This window comes from Macaca nemestrina, chromosome 14 (genome assembly GCF_043159975.1).
Source record: "Macaca nemestrina isolate mMacNem1 chromosome 14, mMacNem.hap1, whole genome shotgun sequence".
Lineage (NCBI taxonomy): Eukaryota > Metazoa > Chordata > Mammalia > Primates > Cercopithecidae > Macaca > Macaca nemestrina.
In genome coordinates this window covers 114,054,324-114,077,635 of record NC_092138.1, presented here as the reverse complement: position 1 = coordinate 114,077,635, position 23,312 = coordinate 114,054,324, and the positions used below count along the sequence as shown (strand labels likewise).

Sequence of the window (23,312 nt, the reverse complement as noted above, 5' to 3'; positions counted from 1 at the left end):
AGGATGTAAAACTTCATGATTGTTGATTAACTGAAAAGCAGCCTCCGTCTGTATTGCAGCAGTACAGGACTAAGCTTGTGGGACATTTCTGTCTTCCTTTTCTGCTGTGTTGTGACAGAGCACAAATGTCAGGTTTGAGAACCTACTTGTTGTACCGTAGGAGTCAGAGGGAAATGCGATGTGCCGTGATTAGCACTCCAATTTCAAATGCAGTGGGGTTTTTTTGGTTATTTTTTTCCCCTATCGGCAGGTAGCAGAGCTCTATCAAAGGAATCAGAAGCTGTAAGCATATGAAATTTGGAATCTTTGGGTTATCCCAGTGTGAGGTATTCCTATCAAAAGGGTGAAGTCTGTCAGACCTATGAGACAGAACACTGTGGCTTCCTGTACAGGATTCAGTTACAAGCATAGGTCCATGTGGTGCCTGCTTGTTTAGTAGAATCTTTGGGAGAAAGGAATGGTCTGTTCATTATTGTGGAGAAACTTTACGTATACTGTGGCCATGGGTTTCCACAGGGTCTAGGTAAGGCTAAATTAAGATGTTCAATTTCTTTCACTCTTAGTTCTTTAAGCTAATTTCTAGATAATAGTTTTTTTCACTCTGTAATTATAAATCTACATAGCTAAGACTACATACTGATTTAAAAGATTCTCACACATTCATTCTGTAAATATTGAGTGCTTGTTAAATACCAGGTTCAGTGCAAAGCACCGAGAGATGAGTAAGATGGTTTTTTTTCTCAGGAAGCTCATGCTGAATTCAGCAGTGGAAAAGTATAAATTTTACAGAGATCTATCATCATAAAGATAGTTCAGTATTGTGAGAATGTTTGGGATCCTTTTTGGGCAGTGGCTGGAGAGGAGGGCAAAAGTTAGATCAGGAAGGGCTTTCATGGATGACACTAGTAGACTAGAGTTTATCCAAAGGTTATAGGGAGCCATTGATGGATTTGAGATAAGGGTGTCTGGTGTGTCCAGATTTATTTGCGTTTTAGAAAACCACTAAGGCCGGGCGCGGTGGCTCAAGCCTGTAATCCCAGCACTTTGGGAGGCCGAGACGGGTGGATCACGAGGTCAGGAGATCGAGACCATCCTGGCTAACACGGTGAAACCCCATCTCTACTAAAAAATACAAAAAACTAGCCGGGCGAGGTGGCGGGCGCCTGTAGTCCCAGCTACTCGGGAGGCTGAGGCAGGAGAATGGCGTAAACCCGGGAGGTGGAGCTTGCAGTGAGCTGAGATCCGGCCACAGCACCCCAGCCTGGGCGACAGAGCAAGACTCCGTCTCAAAAAAAAAAAAAAAGAAAGAAAACCACTCTTTCTGTCTTTGGAGTGAGGTGGGAATATACGTAGATAAAAAGTCATGCTGGCAGCCACTTGTTTATATCTGTTTTGCACACCTCAATCTGTGTCCAACTAAGAGGCTCTTCTCAACGGGTTCCTTTTCTAGGCCACGTGGCGGAAGTCTATCTCGTCCATCTCCATGCCAGTGTGTACGCACTCTTTCATCGCCTTTATGGAATGTACCCTTGCAACTTTGTCTCCTTTTTGCGTTCTCATTACAGTATGAAAGAAAACCTGGAGACTTTTGAAGAAGTGGTCAAGGTAAATTAAAACTGCTTGTTTGTTTGCTACTTAGCATACTGTTTAGATAGGCTGCATTTATACCTTTTGTATTTAATGTCAGACAGGGAAATTTTGAAAAGAAATTCCGTTTTCTTCCTCCCAACTCCAGTCCCTAGGCAGCCACTAATCTGTTTTCTGTCTTAATAGATTTGCCTATTCTGGACAGTTTGTGTAAATGGGATCATATAATATGTGGTCTTTTGTGACTGGCTTCTTTAACTTAGTGTAATGTTGTTAAGGTTCCATCTGTGTTGTAACATGTATCAGTACTTCATTCCTTTTTATTGTCAACTAATATTCCATTGTTTGGATGTTCCACAAACATTCAGCCCTTTATAATTTGTCAACTCAACTCTTCTAGCCAATGATGGAGCATGTGCGAATTCATCCGGAATTAGTGACTGGATCCAAGGACCATGAACTGGACCCTCGAAGGTATAGAAACTAGTGTCAAAATTTTAAAGAATCTTTTGAGAGATTGAAAATGTGATCTAGGAGGTAATCCCTGTTGAGGTATATTTGGGAATATAGATGTTCTACTTACAGAATCAGTCCGCTTGGAAGCACTCGTACAGCTAAAATTTGTGTGAGTTTAAAACATACTCTTCACAGGTGGAGGACATTTAATAACATTTAGCAGAGTGGAGAAAGTTGCAGCACAAGTGCCTGTCCCCCAGAAAGGCTTACACCTCAGTAGTGCCAGTGATGGGGCGATGAAGGAGGTGAAGCACATGGCTAAAAACAAGGGGATTGCAGTAAATACATAAATCTGGCTTTGCAGAATGGAGAAGGGACTTCAGGGAGTCCTATATTATTTGGAGTCCCTGAGGTCCTTTCTCCATTCTGCAAAACCAGGTGACTACCATCCTCCCCAGGGCCCTACAGAGTTCCCCAGGTATGTTCTTTGGAAAAACTGAACCTTTGAGACCCTTGATTGGAGGATTCCAGGCACAGTGGAGAGTGGAACTGAGGGTAAGAGTGAGGGAGATAGAGGAAATTTACAGACTGAGCTGTGGGAGGCCCAGCTCCATCCCTCTGCTTGTCTGTGCCTGGTAGCCAGGCTTATTATGCTCCCCACTTAGGAGACCCGGCCCTTTCTGGGGAAACTGACCCATGGATATTGGCACTTGGGGATCTCCTGCTGAAAAAGCTGGCTCACTGCCTGATCCCCCAATAGCGAATCTTACCTCTCCACAGACACTGCCTCTACCACACAGAGCCTCAGCCAGCTTAAAGCAGTTTAGTGTGAGATATATGTAGAGAAGTACAGAAAATGTGTATATAAAGTTTGATAATGACACAAAAACACATGTAGCTGGCACCTAGCTTAACAAAACAGAACATTACCTTAGAGGCTCCCCATGGAGAACCTCTTCTTTCTCCCTGCTACCTCAGAGGCAACTACCATTGTTGCTTTTAATCATTCTCTTGCTTTTCTTTATAGTTTTACTGTAGGTATTGCTTTGTTTTGAAAAAGCTAGTTGATTAGGAAGCAAAGCCTAGTTAAGAGAAGGTCAGTCTTGTCACTAGTAGTTGAAGGTTTGCAGGAGATGAGAGGAGGAGCAGCACATATGAGTCTTGGTGTGGTTTCACTGTCCCTGAGGTTTCACAGCCCCTTCTGGGAAGTCAACGCACAAGGTCATGAATGAGTCTGGGAAACACAAGGCTTACCCTCATCACAGCGTCTGGCAAAGCTTCTAGCAAGGACAAGGTACTGGACATGCGTGAAATATGGCAGGCGGGGAGGCTGCTCTCTGTGCCTGCTTTCAGCTCCCAGGAATAGGTCAGACAGAATCCTTCTGTGGGATAAAATGAATGTCCTTTGCTGATCAAGCAGAGAAGGGAGAGTAGGAATTTCATCAGTATGTAGTTAAGACAAGCTAAGTACAGACAAGTTATACAGGCCAGGGTCACCTGGCTCTGTCCCTCATTAAAAAGATAGTGCAGGACAGCAGGAACTTTGAGACATGCCTGTCTCTTGGGAGGTACTGTTCTGATCCAAACTGGTTCTCGTCTGTACCTAGTACCCAGCTGTCATCCTAGTCTTCTGAGGCTTTCCTTCGCCTCTCTCCTGTGCAGGATCTCTCATTTCCTGCATCTTGTCTTCTTGGTTTACTCTTGTTTAATAGGACATATCATCTAGGAGCTTTTTGAGGAGGGATGCAGTTGTTTGGCTGGTGTAGACTTACAGGTTGAGAGTTAGTAATTTGAAGGTATTATTCCATTGCCACCCTGCTTCCAATGTTGCTCTTGGAATTTCTGATCATCTGTATTTGCTGTGTTTTTCTCTAGGGGAGCTGGTGTTCTCTTTGTTGTCATAATATTCTGAAATTTCCAGTGATGTACGTTAGTGTGAATCTATTCTCATTGTTTAAGCTGGAAGCTCTTCAAGTTCTATGATATTTTCTTTAGTTATTTTGTGCTTGATTTCCTGTTTTCTCTGTCTTTCCTTCTAGAAATCCAGTTCATCTATGCACCGCATAATGACATTTCAGTCAATGATGGGCTCCACAGATGATAGTGGTTCCGTGAGATTATACCACCACATCTTTACTGTACCTTTCCTGTGTTCAGATATGTCTAGATACACAAATACCTTCTGTTGTGTTACAGTTACCTACAGTATTTAGTACAGTACCGTGCTGTGCAAGTTTGTAGCCTAGGAGGTTGTAACATCTAGGTTTGTGTGAGTACACTCTGATGTTCACACAACAAAGAAATTGCCTAAAGATGCATTTCTCAGAACATGTCACTGTCGTCAAGTGACACATGACTATGTACATATATAAGGAGTTTTCTTTTCCCTGCATAGTCTGTTTCTTTTAAGCTTCCTTCTTTTCTGTTTTGTGTTATTCTTTTTAAATCTTTGAGGCCTTCTGCAAGGATCTAGTAAACTGTTTATATGTGGGGAGACAAAACAGCTTTGTTCACAGTGGTGGGACTTGTTGACTTTGAGCTTTGTTGTATGTTGAACTGAGCATCTGTTGGAAATAGTGGTGTTGGTATTGTTTTCTTCTTGAGCTGGTCACATTTTTTAGAAAATAGTCTTCTGATTTTCAGACTGGTAAGCGTCTGACTGCCTCTGGGGGGAAAGAGGCGGGTAGTGAGGAGGGGTTGGTGGTCTTGGCATTTAGGATGTATATGCTTCACTTAATCCCCTTATTTGGAATGACACTCATGCCCTCAACTATTTCTGGAATACCTTCTCCAGGCATTCCTTGTTTTATTCTCTCTAGAGAATAATCCAGATTTCTGGTGAAAAAAGAGCTGTTGCTCAGGAGTGTAGAGTTGGGGCAGGACCCAGGGGCTGTGACTGCTCCTCCAGTGGTTTTCACCCTGTCTTCAGTATTTTAGCTCCCCTTGTCTACCTGCTGTTCATCTGCTGTTCCAGAAGTACCAGATGCTGTAAATTCCTTATGATTTTAAGGATTCTGTAGTATAATCAGTTGACTCTTCACTTTGAGACAGTGGCAGCTTAGGATTCTGCTTTTGTGGATTTGTAGTGTCAGTTACCACTTGCCTGTCTGTATTTTAGTTTCAAAAACTTCTGGTTCTGTTCTCTCTCTCCTGTTCTCCTCCTTGTGGGTTTATATTGAAAAACAAAGAAGTCTTTACTATAGACAGTGGGATTCCAGGAGGCTGTACAGTTGGGTGCATACGTTCAACCAACTATATTAACTTGGAAGATTCCTTAGTCAGCTTATAGAGAGCCTCACTCACCTTGGCTAGGCAGATTGCTTGGCTTTGGAAGAAGGTTTTAACACTAAAGACAGACACCAACATAAAGAGGAGAAAAGAGAGCTAGAACAAAACCATAATGATAGAGCAGAAGAAAATATTACCATAGTAATATTTTATTGATATTACCAAATATATTACCAAATATTACCATAGCCACAGAGATAAGGCATCTGTGCGTATGTAAGCAGCAGGATGCCACAGAAAAAGACCATTCTGAAACTAAAAGAACTCTTCAAAATTAAAAATGATAGCCAAAATAAACATTTCAGTAAAAGAATTGGGAGATAAAGTTGATATCTCAGACATCAGCTTTTCCAAGATATAGATAAATATCTCAGAAAGCAGAACCAAAGGATAGAGCTGGGTAATATAAGCAGAATAGAAATTTAGAATGATCAGCCCAGGAAGTCCCAACATCCAATTAAATTTTTTTTCTTTTTTAAAGAAGAGCCGGGTGCAGTGGCTCACACCCGTAATCCTAGTACTTTGGGAGGCTGAGGCGGGCAGATCTCTTGAGGTCAGGAGTTTGAGACCAGCCTGGCCAACATGGTGAAACCTCGTCTCTACTAAAACTGCAAAAAATTAGTCGGGCATGGTGGTGGGTGCCTGTAATCCCAGCTACTTGGGAGGCTGAGGCAGGAGAATCATTTGAACCTAGGAGGCGGAGGTTGCAGTAAGCTGAGATTGTGCTGCTGCACTCCAGCCTGGGTGACAGAGCGAGACTCTGTCTCAGAAAAAAAGAGAGAGAGAAGAAAACTTTGGTGGAGAAAGAAATTGTAAAAGAAATAATACAACAAAAAAAATTCCTAGGATTGAAGGATGTGAGTTTCCAGATTAAAGGGGCTTACCTGGTGCCCAACTAGGTCTCAGTGTTGTAGAATTTTAAAGTACCAGGGATTAACCTTTCAGAGAAAGAAAAAAACGAAATCACATTAATAAGGATCAGAAATCAGAATGCTATTAGCTTCTGAAATACCTTCAAAATTGTGAGAAAAAGGTTTTCAACTAGAATTCTATAGCCAGCCAACTCGTCTATCAAATATGAGACACTTTCAGATATGCATGGACTCAAATTTCCTTCCCATATATCCTTCCTCAGTTAATGACTGGAGCATGTATTCCACCAAAATGAGAGTAAAATCATGAAAGAGGAAGACAGAATCCAGGGGACTGGGGCCTGATCATGACCCTTTTACAGGACCATGTCCAGGGAAAGTGTCAGGATAACAGGCAGTGCTGAGAGCAGCCTGTCCAATCTGAAGCGGGGGAGAAAGTGCTCCAGAAGGGAGCTCTTCAGGGAGATGAGGAATGATCCTGGTGTATTCTTTGCATTTGATTAATAAAAGTTATATTAGGCATTGTTTCAGAGCTGTTAGAATACCTTTAGGAAGAATTAGCAATAGACACACAAAAAGGTGAGGAAGAGACACAGAACAATTAAAACTTACAATAAAGGAAATATTATCATAGTATACTCTATGGCTCAGCCATGAGTAGTACTTAGGTAGTCATAATGTTGAAATCAATTTTGAAAACAACAAGAACAGTTACATATTTATTTTGAGAGCATTGAGGAGGAGGGAAAGGATATATGGAAGAGATCTCAATCCTCACTTCCCATAATAGTAAGTTAATAGATGGTGTCTGTAATTTATAAATCACGAAATTAAAAGCACAGGGCATATCCTTGAGAACTATAGAGGCGGGATAACAATTCAGCTAACAGAATTGGAAGCAGCTGCCAGAGTGGTTGCAGGGGGAAGGGATGGGAGGAAACTTCAGTACTGTATTGACTTTTTAAACTACCATATTTCATTGGATCTCAGATGCCGTTAGATGTGTGGTGTAATTCTATTTTATATACACCTGAGAAAGAAAAAAATGCCAAGTAAACTAACATGCATTTGATTAGACGATGGTTCCCAGTTTTAGATATTAAAATATGAAAAGTCCTTTTAAGAATCAGGGAAATATTGTAAGTGCATAAATTACTTTGATTAAAATAAAACATTTAAATGTATTCCTTTTTTATTATGATTCTCATTTTCTCCTCTAAAATCAATCTTCTTATGTGTACACATGTGTCCTAACGCCTGCTCTCACTTAATCACTTTCGAGTCATGCTGAGAATGCATAAATAGGAGCCTGTCCCCATTAACAAGATCCCACAGGCAGTGAGAACCCAGGTAGTGAATGAAGAGGCAGCCCTGAAATCGAAATACTTACTCCTTAGTGAAGCTGCCTTATATTCTCCCCATGCCCTGGATACTTTCTTTTCTGTATTTAATACCATATTTTCAGCATCTAAGATATAATAAGCTTTCTACAGCAGTTGTGTAGGATCACATGTTTTGTTAAGGTAAACCTATGGAGTGCCCTTAGTGTTGCTGTGCTGTTTTCTGTAAACTCGGAAAAAAAATGCAAATCTCTGATGGAGTTACTAACCACCTTAGAAACACATAGAGCAAAGTTATGTTGTCTAAAAGGAAATAGTTTATACTTGACTAGGCGTTTAATTTTAAATATTCTGTTAATTATTAGGGCCTTTATAGAATGTTTGACAAATACTGAAGAGTTGAAAGAATAAATGAACATTGTTTGTAACTTCAGTTCTTTTAATTTGAATACTTACTACAGTCAGATCTATTTGCGGGTGTGTCTCTGAATAACTTTGTGTCTTTTTTCATTTAAGATTATATTATAAGCATTTTATGTCATTTAATGTTTGAAAGTATTATTATTTTTTGCAGCAGGGTCTTGCTATGTTGCCCAGGCCAATCTCGAACTCCTGGGCTCAAGTGATCCTCCTGCCTCAGCCTCCCCGGTGGCTGAGAGTACAGGCACGTGGAAAGCATGATTTTTTTTTCTTTTTTTTCCTGAGACAGTCTTGCTGTGTTGCCCAGGCTGGAGTGCAGTGGCACAATATGGCTCATGGCAGCCTCAACCTCCCAGGGTCAAGCTGTCCTCCCACCTCAGCCTCCTGAGTGGCCAGACCATGAGCATATGCCACCACGCCCAGTTGTCGTTGTTGTAGAGATGGGGTGTGGTCTCACTTTGTTGCCCAGGCTGGTCTTGAACCACTGGCCTCAAGTGATCCTCCTGCCTTGGCCTCCCATAGTGCTGGGATTACAAGTGTGAGCCGCCGTGCCCAGCTGAAAGCATCATTTTTTTTTTTCTTTTTTCAGAGTCTGGCCCTGTTGCTCAGGCTGAAGTGCAGTTGCGCTTTCCTGGCTCTCTGCAATTTCCACCTGCCAGGTTCAAGTGATTCTCGAATCTTAGCCACCCAAGTAGCTGGGATTACAGGTGCATGCCACCATGCCTGGCTAATTTTTTTTTTTTTTTGTCTTTTTTTTAAAGGTGGGGTTTTGCCACGTTGCCCAGGCTGGTCTTGAACTTGGCCTCAAGTAATCCGCCTGCCTCGGCCTCCCAAAATGCTGGGATTACAGGTACGAGCCACCGCACCTGGCCTTGAGCATGGTTTTTAAAATCAACTTTAGTATGGCATAATTTGCTTACAATAAAATTAATCAATTTTGCTAAGTTTTGACAAAAGTCCCAATTATAATAAAGTACATTCCACCATCTCAAAAGTTCCTTTGTGCCCTTTGTGGTCAGTCTCTTCCCCCACTTCTTGCAACCATCGATCTGCTAAAAGCATGCTTTTTCAGGGGGTGTAATAATAGTTATTCTATAGAACATATCCCTTTGGTTGAACTTTGGGTTATTTCCTTTCTTCTTTCCATTACAAGCTGTGCTGTGCTGGACATTGTTGTATGTCTGTTTCTATAGGATAAATTCTTAGAAGTGAAACCATGGATCACATAACAGGAATCTTTAGACAGTTTTAAAAATATTCTCGGCCGGGTACAGTGGCTTATGCCTGTAATCCCAGCACTTTGGGAGGCCAAGGCAGGTGGATCACCTGAGGTCAGGAGTTCAAGACCAGCCTGGCAAACATGGTGAAACCCCATCTCTACTAAAATTGCAAAAAATTAGCTGGGGATGATGGCGGGCATCTGGAATCCCAGCTACTTGGGAGGCTGAGGGAGGAGAATCGCTTGAATCCAGAAGGTGGAGGTTGCAGTGAGTTGAGATCACACCACTGCACTCCAGCCTGGGTGACAGAGCGAGACTGTGTCTCAAAAGAAAAAAAAAAAAAATCCTTATGGGAGGCTGGCATGGTGGCTCACTTCTATATGTATGTCAAGACATACAACAGTGTTCAGCACAGCACAGCTTGTAATGGAAAGAAGAAAGGAAGTAACCCAAAGTTCAACCAAAGGGATATGTTCTATAGAATAACTATTATTATACCCCCTGAAAAAACATGCTTTTAGCAGATCGATGGTTGCAAGAAGTGGGGGAAGAGACTGATCACAAAGGGCACAAAGGAACTTTTGGGGTGATGGAAATGTTCTTCATTATGATCGAGACTTTTGTCAAAACTTAGCAAGATTGATTAATTTTATTGTAAGCAAATTATGCCATACTAACATTGATTTAAAAAATCATGCCTTCAGCCGGGCACGGTGGCTTATGCCTGTAATCCCAGCACTTTGGGAGGCCAAGGTGGAAGGATCATTTAAGGCCAGTATTTTGAGACCAGCATGGGCAACAAAGTGAGACCCCATTTCTGTAAGAATATTAGCCAGGCATGGTGGTATGTGCCTGTAGTCCCAGCTACTTGGGAGGCTGTGGCAGGAGGATCCCTGAGCCTAGGAGTTAGAGGTAGCAGTGAGCCACAATCATGCCACCGTACTCCAGCCTGGGTAATAGAGGGAGACCCCATCTCAAAAAAAAAAAAAAAAAGAAAAGAAAAAAGAAAAAGAAAAGAAAATTATCTTGGACTTTCTTAAGTTTGTCTTTTATACTCTGTTTCTGGTCTAGGGATGGATTTGACACCTGAGGCCTTGATAGGAGACCTTAAGTCAGCCTCAGCTGCTTGGCAGTTTTCAGGTCTCCCTGTTTTTTGATGACCTTTGTTCCAAAGGGCATTTTTCCCTGCCTGCTACTCTACTGCATAGCTTACGTTCCATTTTTCCATTTTGAGGCTGTGCCTAGTGAGGAAATTTTTGTTTCAGATTAGCTTGTTAACTTGATATAACCATTTTAAACAGGGAAGGTATAGGATTGTAAAATGAATGGCTATTTCTTTATGTACTAGAATTGTTTCAGACTTGGGCTGGCATGGTCCTGCTTGTTCTCTGCTATCAGAGTTCCGTGGCTGGCACTGAGTTGACACTCTGAAGTATTTAATTTAACTCTGAAGTAGTTTGTATTTCTTAACTTTCATTGCCTTTTACAGGTGGAAGAGATTAGAAACTCATGATGTTGTGATCGAGTGTGCCAAAATCTCTCTGGATCCCACAGAAGCCTCATATGAAGATGGCTATTCTGTGTCTCACCAAATCTCAGCTCGCTTTCCTCATCGTTCAGCCGATGTCACCACCAGCCCTTATGTTGACACACAGAATAGCTATGGTAAAAAGTGTCTTTGGTACTTATCTGTTTTGCAACTTTGTCTCTGGAAAACATTATTTGTCTTTGTTGACTTTCTTTTCTGGAGTAAGACTTAGTTCAGTTCCTAGGAATTTTTCCCAAAATATTTTAAATTTGCATATCCCTCCATTTTCTTCTAAATAATTTCTCCTTCAAGTTTAATTTAGATATCCTTGGTCTCCTACCTAATTGTATGCCAACAGAGTTGGTGACGTGTCTCCAACCCTTAACAAAGAAAATGGGTTCAAGTATTTGACTTCCAGGCTCTACCTCATAAGGGAATCTTTGTGATTTTCATACAGTTAGAGTGAAGCTCTGGTGGCTGTAGCACTGACACAGTTGGAATGAGTCAGAACAATTTAGACTTGGATTCGTATAAAAATCTAGGCTTCATTTGTGGGTCGCACTCACTGAAGTTGTTATCCGTACTGTGCTTTTTCAAGTTATCTTGAGGCTTAATGAGACATCAGACCTTATTGAGCTTGATTTCAAAGGAGCATTTAAAGAAACTCTGAAATGTTACTTTGTCCCCAAGGATGTCAGTTAAGTCCCTCAGATTTTTTAGGTACAGAGAATTGAATATTATCAAATGGTCTAGAGGATCATCTTTTTTTTTTTAAATCAGAATAATCTAAAACCACACACTAACCCCCTGTGTTCTTCCCTTCCATTTTAGGGTGTGCTACTTCTACCCCTTACTCCACGTCTCGGCTGATGTTGTTAAATACGCCAGGGCAGCTACCTCAGACTCTGAGTTCCCCATCTACACGGCTGATAACTGAACCACCACAAGTATGGTGTCAATTGGTGTGCCTGCTTTCTCCTCTGCTTTCTGATGAAGCTGACCCTTTGGGTCAGATTTAGTATGTGGTTGGAAAAATTTCACACTGCTCATTTCAGGAGTCACTTTTAAGGATCCATCATATTAGCAAAGAAAGTTACTGTTGCCTCTTAGATTCATCTTGAAGTCTTGATTTATAAAATGCAACTTGTTTCTTGATACACTTTTAATAAGATGCCTTTTTCTAATTGAAAAAGCTAAATTTAAGCTGAACACTGGCCATGGATGTAAACCTTGTGGATGACTTAGCATTCCTTTGCCACTGCTGATGTACTTTATTAACTTCCCAGGCTACTCTTTGGAGCCCATCTATGGTTTGTGGTATGACCACTCCTCCAACTTCTCCTGGAAATGTCCCACCTGATCTGTCACACCCTTACAGTAAAGTCTTTGGTACAACTGGTATGTATGTCTTAGGTTGGATTTGATTGGTTGGTTTTGGCCTGCTTTTAATGGCAGGAGGAGCTCTCTTTCGGATCTAAGGGACCACTTACAGTTGTAAACTTGTTTTTGACACTTATTGCAAATCCCTGGGGCTTTCAGAATGTGTAAAGTGAACCTGAAAAAAGAGAGAGAGACTGATCTAGATCCCTAGAAAGTTAACCGTAGCAGCTTTATTTATTGTAATAGGCTGAAAAAAAATTGGCAGTTTTTCTAATAGTTGGGCTCAGTGTTCATATATGTTCTGCCCTTGTCTCTAAGCAGGTGGAAAAGGAACTCCTCTGGGAACCCCAGCAACCTCTCCTCCTCCAGCCCCACTCTGTCATTCGGATGACTACGTGCACATTTCACTCCCCCAGGCCACAGCCACACCCCCCAGGAAGGTGCGATCCAACTCATCTGCTATCCCTCTGCCCAAGGCACAGTGACTCACTTGAAAGCCTCACTTTGAGAAGCCTAATTATGCCAGATAGAATTCTGACCTAAAATGCAATGGGTTTGAATCAGAATAATTGAAAATAGACTAACAAGCTGCTCTCAAGGTGTGATCTGCTGACCCCTGGGTGGTTCCAAAACTCTGCTTTGGAAGAACTCTTGTAGGGAATCCAGCAGGTCAAACCTACCTTTTTTTTTTTTTTTTGAGACAGAGTCTTGCTCTGTCGCCCAGGGTGGAGTGCAGTGGCACGATCATGGCTCACTGCAGCCTTGACCTCCCAGACTCATGCAATCCTCCTGCATCAGCCTCCCAAGTAGCTGGGACTACAGGCATGTGCCATGATGCCTGGCTAACTCTTTTTTTTTTGGGTAGAGGTGAGGTCTCACTATGTTGCCCAAGCTAGTCTTAAACTCCTGGGCTCAAAACGATCCTCCTACCTGGGCCTCCCAAAATCCTGGGATTACAGGTTTGAGCCACCACACCTGACCAATCCCACTTTCATAACACTAAGCTGTCATTTGCCTTTCCCACTGGGTTGGCATCTGCACTGATGGCACAAATATGATGGGGGGTGAAATGGTGGCAACTTAGCCTGAATCAAGGCAGGCATTGAAGTGTCCTATCCTAGGAGGCCTTGTATTCTTCCCTGACATCTTCTCTCCATTAAAAACAATAAAAAAAAAATTTAAAAAGTTGAGTGTTCTGTATTAAGCAGTAACCATTATTAATTTTATTAAATCTTAGCCCTTGAGAACATGTATGTGTAATATTCTTTGTGGCAAGATAGAAAATATGCATAAGGCACATATACTGCATATGCAATTATTTGAATTGAGAGGTGAACTAGCTGTCTTTTTTCATGGAGTGCCAGTTTTATTCGAAAGAACAGCTGTCTTACAAACTGGTTATTCAGACTTGGATATATGGCAGGCAGTTTCTTAAATGATGAGCTGAGTATGTAACTTCAAGATAAACAACTGACAGTATTTGTTGCCAACAATAAAATTCAACTCTCAGGTGGAAATTAGGATATTAAAAAACGTGTATATGCCACCATGAACTTGATAGCTGCCCCAAGACTTTTATGAAATTGAAAAGTCTTTGGAAGCTTAGTTAGTAATTTGAGTTTTTGATATTGTGTAATGAAGTGTTTCAACATTTGGAATATGTGAATAACTTGGTGAGCCAATATTTTCAGAATGTCCAATGTATGATGTTGCAGAATCAGGCATAGGTAAAAAGCACATTCAAAGTACAAAGCAGGCTGGGCGCAGTGGCTTACACCTGTAATCCTAGCACTTTGGGAGACTGAAGCAGGTGGATCACTTGAGGTCAGGAGTTCAAGACCAGCCTGGCCTATGTGCTGAAACACCATCTCTACTAAATACAGACATTAGCTGGGTATGGTGCAGGCACCTGTAATCCCAGCTACTCGGGAGACTGAGGCAGGAGAATCACTTGAACCCAGGAGGCAGAGGTTGCAGTGAGTCAAGATCACACCACTGCACTCCAGCCTGGGCAACAGAACAAGACTCCATCACACACACACACACAAAGTACAAGGTAGACTAGTGGGTTTTAACACAGGAAAATCTCATTGATGTGGTTTCAAATTTCACTTTGGAACTTCAAGAAACTACCACTTGTCAAATTTTGGTGTAATAACAAAGACAAGTATTTGAAAAGTCTGTCAACATATGTTTACTTTTTGCGGCTGGGCATGGTGGCTCGCTCCTGTATCCAGCACTTCGGGAGTCCAAGGGAGGTAGATTGCTTCAAGACCAGCTTGGGCAACATGCAAAACCCCATCTCTACCAAAAAAACAAAAAAAAAAAGAAAGAAAAGAAAAAGCCAGGTGTGGTAGTGTACATCTGTAGTCCCAGCTACTTGGGGAGCTGATGGAGGGTGGCTTGAGCCTAGGAGGCAGAGATTACAGTGAGCCATGATCATGCCACTGCATTCCAGCCCAGGTGACAAAGCCAGACCCTGTCTCAAAAATAAAAACAGCAACACATATGTTTACTTTTGTAATTACATATCTGTGGGGCCCCAAATTTTTCTTTATACACTTCAGTCAAAATAACATATTGCAACAGATTGAATGTAGAGGTAGATACGAGAATCCCCCTGTCTTTCATGAAGCCGTATATTAAAGAGATGGCAAAATGTTCCACTCTTCTCATTAAATTTATTTTTATTTCGGGAAATATAGTTTTTAAATAATACGTAATTTACATTAACTTGTAATGGGCTTGTTATTTTTAAGGGAATTAATAAATTTTTAAAAATTTCTTAGTTTTCTAATATAATAATTATACCTCATAAACAAAAGCTCTTGGGATTCTCCAGTCTTCTTCTTCTTCTTCTTCTTATTATTATTATTTTTTTTTTTTTGTGGTCTCACTCTGTCACCCAGGCTGGAGTGTAGTGGCACAATTGCAGCTCACTGCAGCCTTGACCTCCCTGGCTCAGGTGGTCCTCCCACCTCAGCCTCCTGGGTAGTTGGGACTACAAACACCAGTCACCAAGCCCGGCTAACTTTTTAATTTTTTGTAGCAGTGGGGTTTTGCCATGTTCCCCAGGCTAGCCTCAAACTCCTGAGCTCAAGGGATCCACTGGCCTTGGCCTCCCAGAGTGCTGGGACTATAGACATGGGCCACCATGTCTATAGACATGGGCCACCATGCCCAGTCTGCAGTCATACATTAAGACTATAAAGCAAGCTGCCAGGCACAGTCCCAGCACTTTGAGAGGCCAAGGCAGGCAGATCACCTGAGGTTGGGAGTTTGAGACCAGCCTGACCAACGTGGACAAACCCCCTCTCTACTAAAAATACAAAAATTAGCCAGGCGTGGTGGCGCATGCCTGTAATCCCAGCTACTCGGGAGGCTGAGGCAGGAGAATCGCTTGAACCCGGGAGGTGGAGGTTTCGGTGAGCCAAGATTGCGCCACTGCACTCCAGCCTGGGCAACAAGAGTGAAATTCAGTCTCCAAAAAAAAAAAAGAAAGCAAGCATCCAAACAATTTGAGATTCACTGCACTGGGCTGACCTTTAAACTACCTTACAATATGCTCGAGAACATGTGCAATATTTTTTGCCTTGTGATATAAAGATATTTATCTTTTCAGGAAGAGAGAATGGATTCTGCAAGACCATGTCTACACAGACAGCACCATCTTCTGAATGACAGAGGATCAGGTAAAATTTCTGCATCACCACAGGCCTTGCTTGCCTCTTCTAATTGGGTTCTATGTGTTTAAGAAAAGAAAGTTAACTGGAAACAAGGAAATTCTGGGATATCCAAACTACTGAGGCCTAAAGATAATGAAACAAGTAGTGAATTCTAAAAGCTAAACTAATAATATCAAAAACAGTTTTTAAGCTATTGCAATGAAGTACCTGTATTTTGACTCGGTTAAACTATGTCTCTTTTCAGAAACATTAAGAACTGATCATTTTATTTGCTGTGGGATTATTTTTGGTACTTTTAGTTATATTATTTTTAATATGTCAGTCTTTTGTAGTATCCCTAGGACAGAGCCATGTCCATAGGACAGAGCCATGTCCAGCCGTCTCTGTTCAGCAGGAAGAGTTATTACAGACATACTCTGTACAGTGTAAGCAGTTTCACATTTACAGGGATTACACTGTGTTTGTTTGACTTCAGTTGTCTTTGTTTCTCTTCAGAAGAGCCACCTGGCAGCAAAGGTTCTGTCACTCTAAGTGATCTTCCAGGGTTTTTAGGTGATCTGGCCTCTGAAGAAGATAGTATTGAAAAAGATAAAGAAGAAGGTAATGTATGTGGGATTGCTGTGAGTTGATAAAACCTGACCCTCGCTCTGCTATGAATCTGGGACTTTGTGCCAATGCTCACAGGCTTGCTTGATTTTTCTTCTCTTGAGGTAACAAGATGGGTGGTTTAGTTTGGGACCTATGCCAGGTAAAGCGATGCCACTTTTTTTTTTTTTTTTTCAAGACAGGGTCTTGCTCTGTCGCCCTGGCTGGAGTGCAGTGGCACAATCATGGCTCACTGCAGCCTTGGCCTCCCAGGCTCAAGCAGTCCGCCCACCTCAGCCTCCTCTGAGTAGCTGGAACCACAGGCATGCACCACCATGCTCAGCTGATTTTTATTGTATTTTTTGTAGAGATGGGATCTCCCTATGTCGTCCAGGCTGGTCTCTAACTCCTGGGCTCAAGTGATCCTCCCGCCTCAGCCTCCCAAAGTTCTGGCATTACAGGCGTGAGCCACCATGCCCAGCCGGATGCCACTTTTTCTCCTCCCTCTCAGTGACACTGGCACGTGGCAGCATGCAACCCAAACCGCCTAGCCTTTCCAAGGTGGAATATCGACTGCCGTTTCTCTTGTTTCCTTTCTTCCTCTCAGCTGCAATATCTAGAGAACTTTCTGAGATCACCACAGCAGAGGCTGAGCCTGTGGTTCCTCGAGGAGGCTTTGACTCTCCCTTTTACCGAGAGAGTCTCCCAGGTTCTCAGCGGAAGACCCACTCGGCAGCCTCCAGTGCTCAGGGCGCCAGCGTGAACCCTGAGCCTTTACACTCCTCCCTGGACAAGCTTGGGCCTGACACACCAAAGCAAGCCTTTACTCCCATAGACCTGCCCTGCGGCGGTGCTGATGAAAGCCCTGCGGGAGACAGGGAATGCCAGACTTCTTTGGAGACCAGTATCCTCACTCCCAGTCCTTGTAAAATTCCACCTTCGACAAGAGTGGGCTTTGGAAGCGGGCAGCCTCCCCCGTACGATCATCTTTTTGAGGTGGCATTGCCAAAGACAGCCCATCATTTTGTCATCGGGAAGACTGAGGAGCTTTTAAAGAAAGCAAAAGGAAGCACAGAGGAAGATGGTGTGCCCTCTACCTCCCCAATGGAAGTGCTGGACAGACTGATACAGCAGGGAGCAGACGCGCACAGCAAGGAGCTGAACAAGTAAGGGACCGGGGCCCTCTCTTCTGTGTTAAATGGTCCATTTGATTGTGAAGTACAGAAGGTGTGAGAGAGGAACGAGAATCATTCTTCACACTCCCACCCTGAGGCAGCTGGTTCTCTGCTGTTTGTCAGATGTCCTTCTAGGCTGTTGTGTCTTCATATATGTGACCACGTGTGACCTCTGTGCACCTAAAGTGGGATGATTCCTTAGCAGTCCACTTCAAAAGGAGTCTTTTTATATAGGCCATTTTGTGCCTCTGTTCTATGAGGACACTCAAATGCTTTCATGTGTGCCCTCTGCAAGCTGTAGGCTGAAAACGAGGTTGTGGTATTTCAAAGAATATAAGAACATTTGTCACAGTGTTTCCCTCTCTAGCTACAGATTATTATTATTTTCTATTTTGGTATAGTTCATTAGGTGGAGATAAAATCACCAGCATTTTATGCAAGTTCAGGTGGCTGATGTCCCCTCCAGACCCGCTGAGGCACCCAAGTTTTCATAGAAAGGACTAGCTGAGAAACTGTTTCCCATCCTTCTTTTATTAGCTACTTTACATGTGCTTGGGGAATATTTTTATTTTTCTTCTTATATACTATGCTATGGTGGAATTTGACAGGGATTATAATATTTAAACTCCCTCTTTTTAAAGGAGATTTGGCATGATAGGCTCAGGTAAATTACCTACTTTTTCCTTAAATTTGAGTGACAGTAGCTTCACAACAGAGTGTACTCCCTGTATATTTCAACAGACAGGGTTGAAAACGGCTCTCAGCGTGTTTGACCACTCAGTTTCTCTGGAGAGCTGGCCGCAGAAACGGAGGCCACGGTGTATGCAGTGGAGGTCAGCCTGCGGCCCTCTCTGCTCTGCAGACCAGGTCCTAGGCCGTGGGGCTGCCTCCCATTGTGCCCACTGTAGGCTTCTCTAACTCTCTGTGACCCTGGAGTTTGAAACATTCTTATGCCATTGCAGATTTTGACCACAAAGAAGTGATCTAACTTTGCTGCAAATAAAAGTCCAGATAAGTTTTTTTCTTGGTAAGATCCGTAACTTTGTTACTCAAAAACTTTCTTCCTAGGTTGCCTTTACCCAGCAAGTCTGTCGACTGGACCCACTTTGGAGGTAAAGTTGTTACTTTAGCTCCAAATCCAGCCCACAAGGTTCCTGCTTGCTTGTTGCCCTTTCTGTCCTTGAAGGAGGTGCCCTCTGGGAAACAGATCTCCCCTTGGCTATTGCTCCAGCCATGCTATCTGCTTGGCTAAAGGATCTCAAGTGTTGCCAAGTCAGCATTTCTTATTTCTGAAAAGTGGCAAGTACCATGCACTTGAGAGTAGAAGTGCAAAACTACAGACTTCCTGCCAGGCTTCCCTAGAGAAGACCAGAGTGAAGTGTCTTCCTGAGGGAGAACACACAGTGAAGGAAGGGTCTTGAGAAACAGGGCGCCTGAAATGTGTGATCTAGATTTGTGGGGAAAGGAAAGCAGGCTCTGAAAGAGTCATCCCACGTGACACGACCCTTTGCATTCCTTCACGAGGGAGACACATAGTCCATACTTTCCCCACTGCTGTTGCTGGGAGCCAAGTGGTCATTTGCAAAGAGAGTGGTGATTTGTTTCTTAAAGAATTGTGTTTGTTAAACTAACAACACATGGGAAGGGGGCTTGATTGAACGATCTGTAAAAGGCATTTCTGCCACCCTCCCTCTGCTTTAAAATCAGGCTCTCCTCCTTCAGATGAGATCCGCACCCTCCGAGACCAGTTGCTTTTACTGCACAACCAGTTACTCTACGAGCGTTTTAAGAGGCAGCAGCATGCCCTGCGGAACAGGCGGCTCCTCCGCAAGGTGATCAAAGCAGCTGCTCTGGAGGAACATAATGCTGCCATGGTGAGGACTGGGGAGGGGACAGGTGGAGCTTGCTGTTTGTTTTGTTTTGGGTCAGCATGATAGCTTACAAAGCACAGCAGCTGAGGAGGTCAGAGTTCCCAGTCCCTCCCACTCCTTCGGGCAGGTCACTCGAGATTAAGACATGAATGGTGACGTCTCAGAATTCCCTCATAATTCTCAGAAACCGTGGGGACAAGTGATTTTGTGTGTGTATGTTTGCATGTAATTGGCCATGGTGATGAAGGGTCAGAAGATGATTTTATTTTTCCAAATGTAAAACCAACTCTTGTAAAGCTATTTCATGGCACAAAACTGAAATGTGTATTGTACAGTGTGTGTGAAGCCAGTCAGACCTGGAGTTTGAATCTCGGCTCTACCAGTGTTACCTTAGAAATGTAACTTGGCCTCTTAAAGCCTCTGTTGGCCATGCTATAAAATGGAAATAATAATAGCAGCAGCTGCTCTTTAAGTTGTGATGGTTGAAAGAAATGTTGGTAGCACTTGCTGAGTGCCCAGCACACTGCAGGCATTCAGTAAATGCTCATCATTTTAGTGAACTTAGTACCATGTGTGAGAGATTTTATTCCAGTGTTGGTAGTCAGACTTTTGAAAGTATTGGAAGCAAATTGATCCCTGAGAAGATTTCTTTAAGCAACTTAAAATCCATTTGCTTAATGTAAAATTTGGAAAACGACCTAAAGCCAAGTAAAACAGTAGTGAGAGCTCTAAGAGTTTGGGTCTGTAGTTACATTGTCAGGGTAGCTTGTGACTATTCAGGTGAAATGTTTGCAGTGTGTGTTAAATTGCCTGTGTTGGAAGACAGCTAAAATGATGACATTTCTGGTCTCTGCTAGAAAGATCAGTTGAAGTTACAAGAGAAAGACATCCAGATGTGGAAGGTTAGTCTGCAGAAAGAACAAGCTAGATACAGTCAGCTTCAGGAGCAGCGTGACACTATGGTGACCAAGCTCCACAGCCAGATCAGACAGCTGCAGCATGACCGAGAGGAATTCTACAACCAGAGCCAGGAATTACAGGTATAAACTGGAGCACCAGGCAAAGCCAACTGCGAGAACGCTGGAGAGCAGTGAGGAGGGAGGCAGCTGGTTTCCTGGGGTGTCCTCGACTTGTTCAGCTTCATTAAGCTGAATGCTTTTCTCTCTGAAATCATGGCAGAGATTCTTCATGGCTGGTGAATCTTTTTTTTTTTTTTTTTTTTTTTTTTTTTTTTTTTTTTTTGAGACGGAGTCTCGCTCTGTCGCCCAGGCTGGAGTGCAGTGGCCGCATCTCAGCTCACTGCAAGCTCCACCTCCCGGGTTCACGCCATTCTCCTGCCTCAGCCTCCCGAGTAACTGGGACTACAGGTGCCCGCCACCTCGCCTGGCTAGTTTCTTGTATTTTTTAGTAGAGACAGGGTTTCACTGTGTTAGCCAGGATGGTCTCGATCTCCTGACCTCGTGATCCACCCGTCTCGGCCTCCCAAAGTGCTGGGATTACAGGCTTGAGCCACCGCGCCCGGCCATGGCAGGTGAATCTTACTTAGGGCAGAGGTTCCCCAACTTTCTTGGTTCATATAGTAGCTCCCTTAGTGTCTCAGTCAATTTTTCTTTCTGCAGCCAAAAAGAAACACTTAACAGTTCTGCTCATTAAGTCGATCTGAATAACTTAGTGAGTATGAATGTCCTAAGAACTTAGTAGGTGTTTAGAAATAATACACATAAATTTAAAAAAATAATAACTGCAATTACTAATGCCTCGTGTGCACCTATTGGGCACTGCATGGCATCTCAGACCTTGAAATCAGAGTGGACAGTGACACCCTCATTTCCTGTTTCACACTGGTTTTCCTTGTGGTGCTTTGTATCACTGCACCCAAAAAAGCCCAGCTTCACAAAGACGTCATCCACAGTCGCAGCATCATTTCCAGCTAGTTGGTAATTCACAGGGTGTCCAACAGATGGCGCTGCGTCTCCCTCGAAAATTTAAAATCTTTCTGCGGCCTCTCTGAGTTTGCTGGGTAGCCTCAGGGCTCTTTGGTGCACAGCTTGGGAACTGAGAATCTTAGGTCTCTTTTTTTCTTTTGTTAAACAGTGAGGAACTCAGAAATCAACCATAACTTACTTTTTAAAACTAAGATATCAAATCCTGAGGGCCCAAGAAAGTAGAGCCGTTGAGCTAGGCATTCCCAGTCCTTTGTGGGCTGGTGGCCAGGTAGGCTTGTGATCCGGCCTGTCAGTGCTCCTCAAACTTCATGTCCACGTCTCTTTGGGTAGACGAAACTGGAGGACTGCAGGAACATGATTGCAGAGCTGCGGATAGAATTGAAGAAGGCCAACAACAAGGTGTGTCACACTGAGCTGCTGCTCAGTCAGGTTTCCCAAAAGGTAAGAAGAAATGAGGCAGACCTGAATCTGTTGACACACCATTTGCTAACATTCTTCCTTCAGACAGGTTAAAGAAATATATTACTTGAGTGTCTGTGTCATGGGTTCCCAACGGGAAGTAGTTCTGCTGCCCCCATGTTCCCTGACATTTGGCAGTGTCTGGAGACATTTTAGGTTCATGTTTTTGGTGCTACTAGCATCTAGTGGGTCGGAGCCAGGGTGCTGCCAAATATCCTACAATGCACAGGCAGCCCCCTGCAGCAAAGAAGTATCCATCCTAAACCCTGGTCTATGTGTATCCCATGGAACCCTTTCTTCACACTTTGTTTACATAAGTGTCAAAAGTTTGTTCAGGTTTTTGAGCGTGATTCCTCCTTCTTTGGGAACCACTGCACTTCATACATCATTTTGTCAAGAACGGTGAGTTTTCCCTAGGGCTTTATGCCACTGGGCCTTGGTGGTATACCTGTCCACCTTCTCCAGGTGTTCTGTGGGTGGCCAGTTTTGATGGACTGCATTCGTGTTGTCCCCTTTGCAAAGCACAGTTCCGAAGTGCATTTCTATTTTTGTTGTCCTTGGGTGCCATCCTCCCCACCTGCCATTATGTCAGGGACTGTAAATCGATGGGACTTGTTTATTTTGCTTTAACATTGAAATAGTGTGCTCCTAGCTGATTCCCTATTTCATGTCCATGTGCTAGTTTTATGTCGTCGGATTTTTCACTTTGCTTATGTTTTTTGGCTAGCTCTCAAACAGTGAGTCGGTCCAGCAGCAGATGGAGTTCTTGAACAGGCAGCTGTTGGTTCTTGGGGAGGTCAACGAGCTATATTTGGAACAACTGCAGAACAAGCACTCAGATACCACAAAGGTATGCCAGGGCTCAGGGAGCCAGACCTTAGTGGGGAAAGCATTTCAGACCCAGACAGTATGTCTCCGGCATGTTATATAGAATGGCTTGATGACTTGTTTCCTAAAAGATGGAGTGGCAGTCCCACTTCCCCCTGGTCCAGATAGACAAGCACTTTCCAGCCACCGTGTGAGCTTGTTTCTCCTGTTGGGTTGCTTTGAAGTTAACTCGCACTGAAAGCACCTAATGGTAATTGGTACAGAGTAGGTGTAAAGTGTTTCCTTTCTCTTCCCTAAGCTTCCTTTCAAACAGGGAGAGAAAAAAAGAAGGATGGGGGACCAATTCTGTTTAACATACCTCTCAGGACTGTGGGTATAGACTGGCGTACATACCAGTTTTTTTTTCCTTTTAATGTTGGATTTCTGCAGATGGTAGTTCAGTCCTGGCAACAAGGCCAGCATTGGCATGATCTTACGTTAATTAGTGCCTCACCAGTGGTGTTGAGGCAGAAGTTTTAAGTCACTTTATAAATAGCCTCAGGTAATGTTAGTGAATGAGGTGGGAATTGAATTTTAATAGTAACTGTTCAGTTGCTTCCTGTCACTAACTTCTCCATCACACATGGGCCTCCTTTTTAGGTTTCTTGGGCATGTGCTTTGTAAAGAGTCCT

At 43.1% G+C, this 23,312-nt stretch overlaps 1 protein-coding gene across 25 annotated transcripts in view; it reads left to right on the top strand.

Moving 5' to 3' along the window:
* The window catches only part of LOC105464069 (TSC complex subunit 1), a 54,714-nt gene that overhangs the window by 22,716 nt on the left and 8,686 nt on the right, over window positions 1-23,312 (top strand). For 9 of the 25 annotated variants that reach the window (XM_071078512.1, XM_071078518.1, XM_071078513.1 and 6 more), the window contains 14 exons: window positions 1,451-1,605; window positions 1,988-2,061; window positions 10,673-10,848; window positions 11,543-11,673; window positions 11,998-12,109; window positions 12,410-12,531; window positions 15,714-15,783; window positions 16,273-16,377; window positions 16,970-17,528; window positions 18,606-18,649; window positions 19,245-19,411; window positions 20,266-20,448; window positions 21,685-21,795; window positions 22,541-22,663. In XM_071078512.1, coding sequence (XP_070934613.1) covers window positions 1,451-1,605; window positions 1,988-2,061; window positions 10,673-10,848; window positions 11,543-11,673; window positions 11,998-12,109; window positions 12,410-12,531; window positions 15,714-15,783; window positions 16,273-16,377; window positions 16,970-17,528; window positions 18,606-18,649; window positions 19,245-19,411; window positions 20,266-20,448; window positions 21,685-21,795; window positions 22,541-22,663 — 2,132 coding nt within the window. The remainder of the gene's footprint in view (window positions 1-1,450; window positions 1,606-1,987; window positions 2,062-10,672; window positions 10,849-11,542; window positions 11,674-11,997; window positions 12,110-12,409; window positions 12,532-15,713; window positions 15,784-16,272; window positions 16,378-16,969; window positions 17,529-18,605; window positions 18,650-19,244; window positions 19,412-20,265; window positions 20,449-21,684; window positions 21,796-22,540; window positions 22,664-23,312) is intronic. The other 16 variants (XM_071078521.1, XM_071078520.1, XM_071078522.1 and 13 more) reach the window with 9 other exon arrangements.